At 35.7% G+C, this 15,649-nt stretch overlaps 1 protein-coding gene across 2 annotated transcripts in view; it reads right to left on the minus strand.

Moving 5' to 3' along the window:
• Positions 1-6,630: 6,630 nt before the first annotated feature.
• Positions 6,631-15,649, minus strand: part of Scgalpha (sarcoglycan alpha) — a gene marked incomplete in the record, with an annotated part of 22,542 nt that continues 13,523 nt past the window's right edge. For both annotated transcript variants that reach the window (XM_070139922.1, XM_070139924.1), the window contains 9 exon segments: positions 6,631-9,323; positions 9,525-9,584; positions 10,149-10,343; positions 11,409-11,459; positions 11,933-12,048; positions 12,334-12,462; positions 12,805-12,979; positions 13,380-13,578; positions 13,678-13,756. In XM_070139922.1, coding sequence (XP_069996023.1) covers positions 9,302-9,323; positions 9,525-9,584; positions 10,149-10,343; positions 11,409-11,459; positions 11,933-12,048; positions 12,334-12,462; positions 12,805-12,979; positions 13,380-13,578; positions 13,678-13,756 — 1,026 coding nt within the window.

The following is a 15,649-nucleotide window of genomic DNA, read 5'->3' on the forward strand; positions in this document are numbered from 1 at the left end:
TTTCTATGTATTTTTACACGGACAGGTGCATGCATACGTTTGTGTATAAGAATATGTATATGAATGTATGTGCGTGTGCGTGTGCGTATGTGTGAGGTTAGATGTGCACACATGACTCTGCATGCATGTGAGTGCGCATGTATGTATGTGCATGTCCGTGTAAGTGTGTACATGTGCGTGTAAGTGTGTACGTGCACGTGTAGGGGTGTGCGTGCACGTGTAAGCGTGTGCGTGCACGTGTAAGCGTGTGCGTGCAAGTGTAAGTGTGTAGGTGCACATGTAAGTGTGTACGTGCGCGTGTAAGTGTGTACGTCCGCATGTAAGTGTGTACGTGCGCGCGTAAGTGTGTGTGTGCGCGTGTAAGTGTGCGTGTGTGCGTGTAAGTCTGTATGAAAATTATAAAACATATAAAACATTTACACCATTCCCACAAGTATTTAAAAGATAAGACACATACATTGGGAAAGTCGAGGCCGAGGGTAAACTTGACATCAAACCAGCAAGACTTGTCATAGTCAGGGGCAGGTCCACAGTCGTATATCTTCTCCTCGTACTCCGTGCCAGTGTACTCCAGCAGTAAACGGATGGGCTGGGCAAGCTGTGAGGGAAAGGGGAAATTTTTTTTAGAAAAATCATTAACTGAAAGATAAGTTTTGGTTAATCTTTACAGTATGTGTGTAATAAGATAGGGTAAATTGATGATATTCTAGTCGAGGACAAAAAGATGATGTTGGTACAAGAAATAAATCTAGAGGCAAGAACTGTAATACCACAAAGGAAAAAGATTGCGGAAAGTACCTCTCAGAGCATAAGTAAACTCAGTCCGCCTGTGTTTCAGCTCTATCTTGCCATGTATATTGAGGCAAAGACAATGTTTCCCAGCCGTTGTTTGGGGACACAGCCTCCCATCAATCATCCCTTTGGACAGTGCCTAGAGGACACACCTAGTCATAGTAACTTCGACTACTGAATAAATTTCACGAGGAAAGGGCGGGCTACATCTTGCCAATATACAAATGATCAAGACTTGTTGGCCTTTCCTGAGCACTGGCAGGGGTGGAAGCTTCAACATTAGTGTCTTCAAAACATTTACCCATCTATCCAACTTGCTGGCGTTGGACAAACATTTCAAACTGTTAAGAACAGGACCTCATGAAAATGCCTGGGTAGTCCGCCCTTCCTACTCTCAGCACAGAGCAAGTCTCCCGCATCCTGCTTAGGACTTCTCTGACAATCAACCACTATAAGTAGAGCTTATACCACCTGAACCTATGTTGAGGTGTGAACGTCTTTGTCTTTCGAAATATAAAGGATTCAGCAGAGTCATCCTCGTCCAAGGTTATCCTGCGAGATCCTGCAAGTCCTTGGTCTTCCTAAAGCAGGATATTTAGGCAACAAATAGATTTCTTTCGGAACATTATTCGGAACTGCTTTTATCATAAACTCATTTCAATGCGTGTTTTCCGTATAATTGTTCAAATATGCTTTTGGTTTAGGATCAAATCATCATGATATTTTTGCTTGTTTGTTCAAGGACCGAGTGATTCTTGGTACCATGTTTCTTTGTTATATTTCAAAAAATAAAAAAAATAAATAAAGACACTTATATATTAGCATGGAATCCCATGAATTATCACTGACTGCAACTACCTAAACATACACTACATCGTAACAAAGAATAACGAACGAGTAAACACAAAAAACTTAAACATTTTTTTTCAAATGGCTTCAGTGACGCCAGCAAACCCTCACAGCCGGTTCATATAACAATCTTATTTCCAAAGTTATCTCTAACTGATACAACCCAATAACCCAATCAACCCTTAACCCATCTCATAAACTATCCACTCCTCTCCTTCAATACAGCTAAACATTATTCAAAACGCGTTAAATTGACCACGATTGGTCCGGGACTCACCCCACGGATGCTCCAGTATGCTAACACGGGCGCCATCTTCTCCCGACTGACTGAGACTGACTGGAGGTAAGTCACGCAGGCGACGACAGAAAATCCCGAGGTTTACTCAGCTGTTACGCCCCTTGGCTGTGATTGGTTTGGAGCTCGTGATGTCACAGAACACGCCCTGTTACGGGAACCCAGAAGATAACTCCTTTGCTGAATAAGCGTGACCAAAGTCCATGTCGAGCAGAACCGGCATCTACTATGGTTTTTCTTTTTCTTCTAGTATAAAGGCAATCATGCCCTTGAGAATCTGGTGAGAAACGGAGGGGTACAGTACAGCAGGCTGTTCATAACAGCGTACCATACATACATATATTCACACACATACAGCCACGCACACGCCCAGTCGCCCACACGCACGCACGCACGCACGCGCGCGCACACACCCACCCACCCACCCACACACACACACACACACACACACACACACACACACACACACACACACACACACACACACACACACACACACACACACACATACATACACACACACACACACACACACACACACACACACACACACACACACACACACACACACACACACACACACACACACACACACACACACACACACACACACATGTGTGTGTGTGTATGCATGTATGTATGTGTGTATGATAGACATATAATGTATATGTATGATATGCATATAAAATATATATACATGCAATAAAGATATGCATATATACATTATATATATATATATATATATATATATATATATATGTATATATATATATATATATATATATATATATAATAGGCATTCACTGTATATGTATAATATGCATATATAATATATATGCATAAAAAAAAAAAAAAAAAAAATATATATATATATATATATATATATATATATATATATATATATATATATATATATATATATGCAATATATACAAATGGTATGTACATTATATATATGATACGAATAGATTATAAATGAATATATATAAATACATATTCATACATATATATGTCTACACACACACAGACACACACACACACACACACACACACACACACACACACACACACACACACACACACACACAGACACACACATGTATATATATATATATATATATATATATATATATATATATATATATATATATATATATGCATATATATATATATGTATATATTTGTAAAGATAAATAAATATATATGTATAAGTATATATACTTATACACACACATCATATATATAAATATATAAATATATATGTATATATTATATATATCATATATATCATATATATATACATATATATATATATATATATATATATATATAGATAGATAGATAGATAGATAGATAGATAGATAGATTGATAAAGATATGTTAGATATAGATATGTATACAGTATATGTATGCATTACATATACACTAAAAGAGAGAGGAACAAGGCAACACATGAATGCCTTTTCGCAATATTGTTTCTTATGGCAAGAGGAACCCACATGGGATTGGGAAAAGACGAAAGGGATTGGGAAAAGACGAGAGGGATTGGGAAAAAAGAAAGGGATTGGGAAAAGACGAGAGGGATTGGGAAAAGACGAAAGGGATTGGGAAAAAAGAAAGGGATTGGGAAAAGACGAGAGGGATTGGGAAAAAAAGAAAGGGATTGGGAAAAGACGAGAGGGATTGGGAAAAGACGAAAGGGATTGGGAAAAGACGAGAGGGATTGGGAAAAGACAAAAGGTAAGACGACTGCTCTGAAAAGTAAGGATTAATTCTCTAATACACTATATTTGGTCAGACATTCTACCACCGCATTCTTTTTTTCGAATATTTCTTTTTAATGAGTTGCAATCAAAGAGGAAGCGTTCGTCTAGTATCCGATGTTAGTACCGCGGTACCGTTGCCATCAACAGCTCCCCGAATAAAAAGACGGGTTGTCACAGTGACTTGGTATTATTCGCGGGAACTCTGCCGATTCCCTGCATTGCTGGAAATGGCTTTGGTATATTTTGTGTTATTACAAATGAAGTGATTTCCCTCCTTTATGAAAGCGCACCACGCATATACTAAATACTGTATAAAACTAATTTCTTTTAAGTGTTTAAAAGTTGTTTTTTTTTTTTCATTTTTAGGGTGTAATTAATGCATTGCCATTAACTTTTTGATGTGTTTATGCCTGATATATAAGATTCAAGGGTTAATTATGTAGGTGCAGTACAGTATATCAGACCACTAGTGTAAACCACGGAATATGGATCAAGAATCCCAGGTGCATAGTAATTGCAGCTATGCCTCCTGCAACACCACAAAGAGGCAGCATGACTCTCTCCCTCGGCTAAGTGCATGTCATGATATACGAACCAGTAAGGATGTGAACTCGGTTTGTGGATAAACAGCAAGAAGTAATGACTTGTGTTAAATGGTTTTGTGTTGGCCAAAGGGGGTAAAGGGAAAGCAAAGAAATTCACGTTTTTAAATATATAAACAGCAAATGAAAGCTGATTTCCATATCAATGTCATCAGTCCTTTGCTGGCCCGACTATCATTTAGTTTCCGCGTGCAACTGGTCTCTCACTTGCAATCTCGGAGATGACGTCGACCATCCTTTTTCAAGGACATCCTGGACGAGCGGTGACGTGTGTAGCCTTTTATTTTTATTATCATTATTATTAGCAGTATCTATCTAATAACTTATTCATTTACTTTTTTTCTTTGCTGTGGCGGATCATATAGAATACTGATTTAGGCAGGCGTGGAACGGAGTACAAGCACATGCACACACTTTCGAATAACCTTGATTTACCATTTCGGTTTTTACAGTGCATATTCACGATTATATAGCAAGAAATCCAGCCATACTTGGGTGGTGGCGCCTGGGATGGGCCATCCGATTCCAAGCTCGAAGTGGAGTGCTTTCGAAGCAACCAACTTCTCAGTATGGAGTGGTTTGCTGCGAGGTTTGCCGGCTGGCTGAGCCTTGGCCGGGACTCTGCAGCCACTCTCTCGCGAAAATTAATGACGGTCGGACAAGCAAAAGGTGAAATTTTTAAATTGTTCATAATATAATAACATGAAGCTACGGTGTGGGCTCCGCGCTTCGTGCCTCAGCAATAGCCCATAAACAACGGCATCGATGGGCAAGGTCTATACAAGTACTTATATAGACCTTGTCGATGGGCTTCGTTACTCGAGCTAAATCTCGTGGACTTCGATGAGCAATTGTCGCCAGGGATGTGTTTAGGGCATCAATTGGGAGGGGCAATTACCCCCCTCAGGGTCTAGCTCCCCTCCCCAGATCCTTTTTTTCCTTTTTTTTTCTTTAATTACTAAATCTTTACCCTATAGTTCCGGTTATAGCTTAAGAATATCTGTAGAATAGCTTTTTGTGTTCGTTCGTTTCGCTCGCCTAATCCCCATTACCCCCACCCCCAAGAAAAAGCTGAAATGACATCGCAATCTGAGGTGGCATATATTGTAATACCTTGGAATCCGATTAGCCAGCTCGTTATCTTCCACTATGAATACTTTCTGTTCACTCAGGCCTGGGACATTAATGTTAATAATTAAGATAGATATGTGAATGATAAATCAGCGCAATTCACGTTTCTCATCATGTAATATTATTCTCAGAGCAGGCGCAGAACTGACTGAGAGTGGCGACTTGCACCTCGTATATCACCGCCACGCGATACATATTTCAAAAACCTGTGTGCCGCTTGGTGACATACCTACATGCAGGCCTTTATAGATAGTTGTATATGTATGGAACATGTTTATGTGTGTGTGTTTATACGTATATGCAAATACATGTATTTATTCGTTTTTTCTGCGTTTGTCTTGTTCAATGATGTAATTTGTGTCGCTGCCGACGCCAACGTCTTCTATTTGGACAAGTTGCCGCTAGGCGATTTACCCCCACGTGCCGCGTCAATCTAGACCTTGGTTCAGTGTAGCCACGGCTTTAAACCACCGCAATCAAAAGACTGTTGACATGTCATTGATTGTGGACTTGCCTGTATGTATTGATTCTAGTTTGTCTTTATGGACGGCGCCTTACTATTTCAAGTCAACCCTATTCAGAACACACATCGACTCTTGGCGGTTTAGTTGTTTATTCTGTGTTTTGTTTTTGTATACAGGCATCAGTCATTTCAGATTTCTACATTGCTACGTCGAATTCTTGTCTGTGTGTATTACGTCACTTTTGTAATTATCTGCACGACTGCACGTTGTTTAATTTATGGGTAATGTAATTCAGCTGTTGTTCGTATAGTGATATCGGGAACATTTTAAGAAAGGTGATGATAACTTTTCTTACAACTTACATAAACATGGTTTTGGAATTTTATAAAATCCTTTTCTCATCTAAAAATAATGATACAGACTGATCTCTTTACTGTAAATATATATATTTTTAAATTAAAGTCATTGAGAGAATATTCTTATTTAGGATTCTTTTGCCTCTTTATGAATATGTTTTCCTAATTTTTGACTCCATTGTCTCACGTGATATGGATATTTTTTATTGATATGTTTTGTCATGCTGTATCATTGCATTCATCCTCATTTTCTTGAAGATTTAATGTTTTTTATTTCTTTTACCTTTGAGATGTATTCAATGGATTTTTTTTCTTAACTGCACATTATTTATTGATCACATAATTACTGAATCTAAAGATAATAAAACATGCATAATACTTTCATTCTTTATTGAGAGCAAAACAATAAAAATCACATTTGACAACAACAATGACAATCTTATAGTATAATACTGTAAAGCCTTTTGACTAGATAACATTCTTTTATAGATATATCAGTACCCTGTAAGTTAAGAACATAGTTTAACATTATTACAAGCCAATAAATGTTGTACCACAGTAAAACCATGTTTCTGATGCCAGTGGTCAAATATGTCACAAGGATAAACACCATAATTCTTTTGAGGGTGATATACTGACTAAAACACTTTGAAGAACTAGTGTCATAAAATACATCTACATGTATTTACTTAAGTACTCATTTATATATATATTTTTTGCATTATGCTTTTCTCAGTACTCTTCCATCTCAACATTAATATCTGCTATACTTTCCACTTCAAAAAATGGTTTCCAATTTATAAAATTAGATGATTACAGAGATCTTGGTTACTAAATGTAATGTAAAATAATACTGTACTTTATTAGCTTTTTCTACAAAATAATAAAAATTTAGATATAAGAATACTATTTTTCTCTTCTTAAAAACCTTAATATATCAATGCATTTGTATACAACTATGCTTAATCTACTGCTAGTGTCTGTATAAGTATATGTAAAACGTATACTGATATGTGTTGTTTATAAGTATATGTAAAATGTATATTGATATGTGTTATGAGTAAGTATATGTAAAATGTATACTGATATGTGTTGTATAAGCATGCACACATGTATGCATACACGGACATAATCCACTTTGTTGAAGGGAAATTTATACAAAACTTAACTCCGCAAATCACACTATAAGCTCCTTTTAGCACAAAGATGTATGATATGCCTTCACTTCCAGTACTGGTATGTTTGTTTTTCCTTCTATTATTTAACTTTATGATATACTTTATAGAAAATTACAAAAGTACTGAGGGATCTAAAAATCTAATTCAAATGGTGATCTTTGTAAAAAAAATAAAAAAAATGAACATTATGAACATGGGGTATAATTATTTTCTAACTCTAACTAACATTAGTAGATTCATAATTTACCAATCCATTTAGGACCAGTTTAGCCACAGTGTTTCCTCAGTTATTTATATAATTACAAAATTCTTTAAAAAAAAGTAAATAAATAAAGTATGTATGTAGTAACTAGCCAGGTTCCTATAAAGTGCTCTTAAATATCCCTTTCAGTTGAGTTTGCCTTCAAATTTAAGTTCTTAAAATATATTGAAGTTAACATCATAACCACTATTCTTCTGCACTAAACCCATGGATAATTTCTTCCACAAATCAAAATGTCACAAGATAAAACACAATACTCCATTGTACTAATATATCTTAACTACAGTATTCTACAAATGCACTAGCTTCATATACATTGAAATATTAACCCTTTATACTTTCCTAGTGCATCCATGCTAATGGCTTGGTTCATGGACTTGGATGAGGCTGACAAAGGTCCCAGAGATTACTTTACTTGGCAATTTATGTAGTTTTCTAATTATTTGACAAACTTGTCATACAGCTCATTAATTTCTGGGAATCTCTGTTCTCTTATTATAATGATAATGACAAATTCATCATTATGGTCACTGCATCATCACTAAGAGCAGGGCAGACACCTCAAGCTATGCACGTGTTGTGGCCAACAACTAAGATCCCCAGACTCAAACTACTTCCAGTTGGTCTTCTCAGAGATCAGAAAAATTCAAAAGATCTGACACAGAGGCTTCTGAATTTATTCTGTACTACTGACAACCATTGGAGCCTTATAAGACATTTCATCAGGCTGGCATTAACTGGGATAATATTAGCAAACAGATCTCTCAGAGATACTCAAGATTTTCAGATACATAGGTTTCATTTAACTGACATATTCTGTCATATTTTGAAAGTTTCACTTCAATTATAACATGAAAATTTGTTATGAAACTTCATTTCTTATTAATGATATTATGTCTGTGTAAAGTATTCCCTATATTCGAGACACAAATAAGGAAATATTTTGACCACTTTAAAAGCACAAACACAACATATTCACACTAATCTTGGTAAAAATAAATCAATTCTTTTAAATTACATTATATCAGAGTACAGTATGCCCTGTACGAGTAAATATCTCATTAATATCTAACAATGCATCACTTTAAAAGCCTAAACATGTCAATCCCTTTGAATATCTACTTACAATACCTTTATTAGTAAATTGCAAGTAAAACCTTCTTGAAGATTGTGCAACAGTCAAAGTACTTTAGTATAAATACAAAAGAGAGATAACAAGCTTAACTGGAAGTTCTTATTGCACTATTGTTAAAGTTTAAATGCAAATTCATGGCACATTTTCAGTCAAAGGTTTACTTTACATTGATCATGGAGAGGCAAATCACAAGGAAAATAAATTAACAAACACCTAAAATGAAGCATATCAATGGATATAAGTAATACTTCAAAATGATACTGCCTTTCAATTCTTAAACAATACCAACTTTCACATTTTCCATCATTTCTTTCTATCACCATTCAAAATCTATTTGCAACTGCTCTCCTTACAACTTCAAATCAGCAATATACAAATTTCTATCCAAGGCTGCTATGCCACCATTCATAATTATGCAATCTATATGCTATCCTCTCCTTAGTCCAGCTGTCTCATCAATGATGATAAATTCTAGCGTGTTGGTGTTGCTCCACTGAAAAAAAACATGAATTCCCTTTAACTAAATTTTTAGTTCACAATAAATACATATGTACATAATGGAGATGAATAATTCTACAAACAAACTCTCCTTATATCGTTCCTCAACTAAATATTACCATCCTCTCTTTAGCCCATACATAATTGTACAGATTGTAAATGATTATATACAACAAACCAAGCACTTTTCACTCACTTCCTCTGATATGGTGGTGGGTCAGGCCGTGTGAGGGTGGCATAATCCTCAAAACGGCGACTGAAAGACAATGTATGTATACTCAATTTATATATAAAGCACAGTATCTAATACTGATGTCTTCCCCTATAATACAGGCTGCATGAAACTGTAATTCAAGAACATGGCTGGTGATAAGTATATGCACAATATATGTGCTTATCATTTGCACTGCCTATTCCTTGTGATCAATTTCTTTCCTTAAAACAATCTAGTCAGATAAAACAATGTGTAAACAGTATAATATAGCAAACATGGTTTAACATACTTTAATTAATGAAAAATAAGGGTGAATTGTCACATCATCTTTGGAGGCAAGTTTAGATCACAGACAAAATATATACCGCATGATAAGAATCACTGGTCTTCTCATGTACTATGAAAAGGAAAAAAAAATACACAAAGCAATAAGATACAGCAAACTCATCAACATATACAAAAATAGCCTAAAAAAAAGAAAGAAAGAAAGAAAAGGAATAGAGAAAAATAGATATATAAATGCAGAAAATAAAAGCTACGCCACAACCATATACTAACGACAAAAGAAGATTCAAATTCCTTCACCATCCGAGAAATCCAACTCACCTCAGAGTAGAATTCCGAGGCAGTGTGGAGGAAGGACTGGCAGTGCAAGACCTGGGAAGCGTGTCAGCCTGTGTGGTCGTTGTGGCTGTCGAGGGATGGGGAGAGTGCTCTCGCCCCTTCAGAGCTCGGAGTGCTTCCGTGGCCCTGTGAATGCTTGCATACTGGACCATCTGGATATCTTGCGTGGCTGGGATGCTATTAGTGGGCGAAATATCATAAATTATTTTATATACATATATGTATGTGTCTATATACATATCTATATGTATTGTTTCCCTATGATAAACAGTATACACTTTCACAATTGCATGCACATACACTCTTTTTAAAATGTATTAAACTATCAATTACACTCTTGTCCAGTTTCTGTTAGCCTCAGTTTTTTTCCCACAAATCATGCCAAGGGGCACCATGATTCTCCACTGCAACCAAAGCAGTGAAATGAAGTTAATAGAGGGAAACACTGCAAAAACAAACCATACAAACCATACCAATATCTGATACCTTGCTGTCATATAATATAAAAACACTTTTCAGAAAAACACTTTCTCCTTTAAACTCTATGTTAACATACTTCACCTCTTGACTGTTACGTTCATAAATGGGAGCCAAATTAAGAAAGGTTTTACAGATCAACCACCAACAGCAAGTAACTCCTTATATATCCACGTGTCCAACTTGGCAACTTCAACTCAGAAAAGTTACAAATCAGGATTCTCTTCTAAGTCCTTATGGTACTTTAATTTTCCTTGATAAGATAAGGAAAATAAGCCATCAGCATTACACCCAACCACAGCTTCAGGCTTTTATCTAACCAGAAATGTCTGGAATCCTTTTTCTACTGGAGGAATTGTGAATCCTAGTAACTATCATGTTTACCAGAATAATCTGATCAAGGTACTACCAAAATTATTTCACAAACCCAATGTGTGTGTGTGTGTGTGTGTGTGTGTGTGTGTGTGTGTGTGTGTGTGTGTGTGTGTGTGTGTGTGTGTGTGTGTGTGTGTGTGTGTGTGTGTGTGTGTGTGTGTGTGTGTGTGTGTGTGTGTGTGTGTGCGTGTGTGTGTGCGTGTGTGTGTGCATGTGTGTGCGTGTGCACACAGGCATGTATGCAGGCCTGCACACATACACAGGCATGAACACACACAAAAGGGAATCATGTGCCTGACCATGCTCTTGTTAATATTGCACACATTAATTCTACAGTATGTAAAACCAAACGGCACTCATTACTCATCCCATTTTCAATGAAGTTCTTACCGCGGGAAGTCATCAAAGAGTTCATCGAAAAAGTCACTGGATTGTTGGTCCCTACAGATTGGCAAAATATGCATGAGAACATTATACAAAACATTTACAAATACCATCTCAATACTCACATTTTCCTATTACAATCTACTTTCTGTTTGTCTGCCTTCCTCTCACTCTTCCTTTCTCTCATCTCTCACTGTTATCTTCTTCTTTTTCTTCTTTTTTTCTTTTCTTTTTTTTAATGTCTGCTGTCTATGAGTTTTACTTCCTACATTATAGAAATAAATCTTTTTTTCATTCTATCAGTTTAGAATCCAAACTTTGTATACTAACATAATGAACCTATACTTATTGAGCATGATAATGTGATGAAATAAGTATCCATTCAAAGCACTTCTCATTTAAACAAACACCACCAATATTAACACTAACCATAGACCATAGCATAGTACACATCACGATCAACACATTTAAACACAAAAATTAACCCTGTTAGCCCATAGTTCATATAAGAGGCCTATCCTCACACTCACATGTTATTCCTGTGGCAGCACATAGCCAATGTCAGCAGAGCCAGGAGCACCAGCATCACAACCAGGGGGATCAGGATGGTGTGCACCACATCCAAAGTGTAGGACCGTTTTGTGATCTGGAAGAGTGCGAGGATGAAGCTGGGCATGGTACTTTCCTTACTCTTTTTTTTTGTCCAGGGTCCTTTCCTTACTCTTTTTTTTTTTCATTACTACCATTCTTATTATTACTTTGATAACTTTTGCTTTGCTATTTACAATAAAAAGAAAGACATAAAAAAGGCTCTTAAAGTCTTTTTACCTGAACCACTTATTCAATTCAGTTTAAGCCCTGAAACATACACAGAATATCAACGTAAAACAAGGAAAGCAGTTCACCTCTAACTGCACTTCCATAATCTTACCTGTTCACGGCTGCGAAGGTATACCCTTCCCTCATTCTCCAGGGCTGAGATCACTGGGGATCTATGACCTTCCTCATGATCACGGGAGTCGTCATGCCCACCATAAATCATGTCACCACTGTTGTCATACTGTAGCAAGTGGATATAAGAAAATAAGAGAATAATAGTATTATCAAAAAAATAGAAGAACTTCACTTCCTTCCCTCTTGCTTGCATACTTGATTCATCTCCTCAACCTCACTAAAAACTTGTAACAAATAATATATTCACATCTATCAATCAGCATATACACAATACTCATCATAAAACTGCTAAAGAAGAAAAAGATGAAGAAGAAGAAGAAGAAAAAAAAAAAAAAAAAAAAAGAGGAAAAGAAGATAATTTTTTATTTAGCAGATTACTGACTAACAATATCTACAAACACACATTCCATATGTAGGTAACTCATAACCCTAACTTGATTCTACATACAAACTTAAAGCTGCACCAGTCAACAGCAAAGTGCTTGTTGCGGAAGAAGCGCTCATACGATGTTTTCTTGAAATATAGTGGGCAAGGATGGTGGCTCCAAAGTGGCTTGACCTCCTGTTCTAGACGATACAGAGAAGATGAAAACTTTGCCAAGCTGCCGTATCCTATGTAAACCCTGTGGATATAATAAAAAAATTGGGAAATCTAAAAATTAAACAAAATTATGCATATACCAAGTAAAAAAAAATGGTATAGAGAATAGAATAAATGATCAAAAAAATTCAAATTCACTCTAAATGGAACAAGGTTACTTAAAATCATAAATAAAAGTTGATACTAGTTCGAGTCTAAAGGAATGTAAATGCAAATATTAAACGTCTGTTACTCTTTCTTCTAAGCAAGAACGGTCAGTTTCCCTTGGATCAAATATTTTTTACAAAGGAATGTTTATTGTCCTATAATTAAAAAAGGAAAAATCAATATACTGGTAACAAATATATATCACATTAACTTGAAATCTTAATACCAAGGAATTTAATGAGAACACCAATCTATTCTGATAATAATGATCTTACCCTTCCCGCTCGTCTGGTCTGGCAGGCAAGCGATCACCCTTTTGGGTAGCAGAGGCTAGGTATGTTACATTTAGGTCAGCAGCACTCTCTTCCCAGAGGTCTTCTGTCAGCACTGACATCAATTTCTCCCAACCTCTGTGCACAAGCATTTCTTCTACATTCCTGTTTGTGACTTTGAAGCGTACCTCATAGGGCTTACCTGAGAAATAATCCCAGTAAAAGTATTTTTCTCTATTTGCAATTAAGTATCGTATTCATCAATATTTCCACAAAACGGGAAAGAAAGTGCAGGACATACGTGGCTGTTCCAAGACATCTACATTGTACACTCTGTGAGAGGTGTTATATGTGCTCTTGTCTCTTTGTATCACCTCCAGCTGGAAATATATAACATCACATGAGTTATTCTAAATTTGTTTATACTTTATCATCAATACCAGTCAAATACTACAAGATTTTTCAACTGTCTTCCAGGGACTTTTAATTTGTATAAATCCCCTTCTAAAATAATGATTTAGGAAGCTATAAAGGGTAGACATAAAAACACATTTCTCAAACGAAGAAATACTGTCTTCTGATGGCATACTGACTGCTCATCACACACAACCATATAATACTGGAGAAGCATAAATTCAACTAGGAGTAATATTTGGTAAATTGTGTAATGCACATTTTCTTGAAAGCAATTAAATGATCAATTCATCTGGTAAGGCTTCTGCAAATTAAATCCAACAGATATTACTTCTTACGGAAACCAATGTTTTTTTTCTACATCCACACATGCATCTGGAGGATAATCTGCTTTCTAAGTGCACAGCTATAATATTACTGTTCAATCATGCTGGGGAAGAAAATAATTTTATTTATTTCACCCATTAAAAATCAGTAGAATTCAAGAAAAGAAATGTTTAATGAGGTCAGAGTGCTATTGCTGCTCCATTCCTGGGCTATTATCCTCCTCATTGGTAGGCTACTGAGGTGTCGATCTAGCTCATGATATCATAAGACTTCACCCTGCATTAGTGAAATTTACGTCATGATGTAATTAGATATCACCCAGTAAGAATGGGTTAAGCAGAACAACAGTTAGCTAAACTACAACTATACTAAACTCAATATAAAAAGTTAGCAAAACAGAACTTTGTAACACTGTTATTTAACCCCTAAAGGACAAGTAAATTCAGAACTTCATATGTGTGCAAGATGGGGAAAAAAAGGACGAAACTCTAATACCAATATAGAAATATATGTAGTTGTACCACACAGACCTATGTAAAAAAATGCTGTACATTGTGTGCCCACACAATGGAAAAATATAATACTCAATAAAATGTAATAAACGCATTGAAAAATATAGCAGTGAAACAGCTTTTCTGTCATTTGCCATATGTAACCAAATTAAGACAATATCTATTCATCATCCTTTATGGGTTAAGGAATTATTAAGCAAATCACTACCGTAAAAATTGTGAGAATCAGTTGACTAGTGATTAGAGTACATCTGGTTAAACAAGAAATCAGAAAACTATCAACAATACATCATTCCAACAAAGACATCTTATCATAACCTCAATAAATAAATAAATACACAATCAAAACAAATTTGAAAACTATGAGGACTTTTACAAAAATAAGCACATTGCACCTGCGACAAATTTCTAATAGAGTAACCAGTTACATGTATTTGTAAACATGCCGAATTCACGTGGAAAAGTAAAAATAATATAATAAATAATATATAATAACAATAATTATAATAATGATAATAAAAAAATAATAATATTCAACCTCTAACATCAAGCAAGTTTGTCTTAGAAACTTGGTCAGGAAGTAATAATTTTGTACTGCATGCTCACAAACAGCAATAAATAAATGAATAAATAAATAATAAATAAAAATTAATAAAACAGGCAAAATGTTCATATAAATAACCTCTCAGAATAAGCACCACTCACTTGGAATTCAGATAAACCCTCAGGTGGCACTCCGTAAACAAACCCAGAGCGATTAGCAGGAGAGTATGAGTAGTGTAGCCAGCTTGGGAGGTCTGGCATATTTAATAAGCTCGGTCGGTAAGTAACATCTGGGAGGAGCAGAGATGATAAAATTTTCTAGCAGTTCTTATCTCCTTGGATTTTATTTTTTTAGGACAATTCTGATTAACCTCACTCAAAGCACAACCTTTTAGACTGTAATTCTAAAAGTAGAAAGTGCATTCTTGAATTCAACCTTCACTAATGGTCATATTACCAAGAAAGTCAAGTAGCAAC

The sequence above is a fragment of the Penaeus vannamei genome, chromosome 26 (assembly GCF_042767895.1).
Source record: "Penaeus vannamei isolate JL-2024 chromosome 26, ASM4276789v1, whole genome shotgun sequence".
Classification (NCBI taxonomy): domain Eukaryota; kingdom Metazoa; phylum Arthropoda; class Malacostraca; order Decapoda; family Penaeidae; genus Penaeus; species Penaeus vannamei.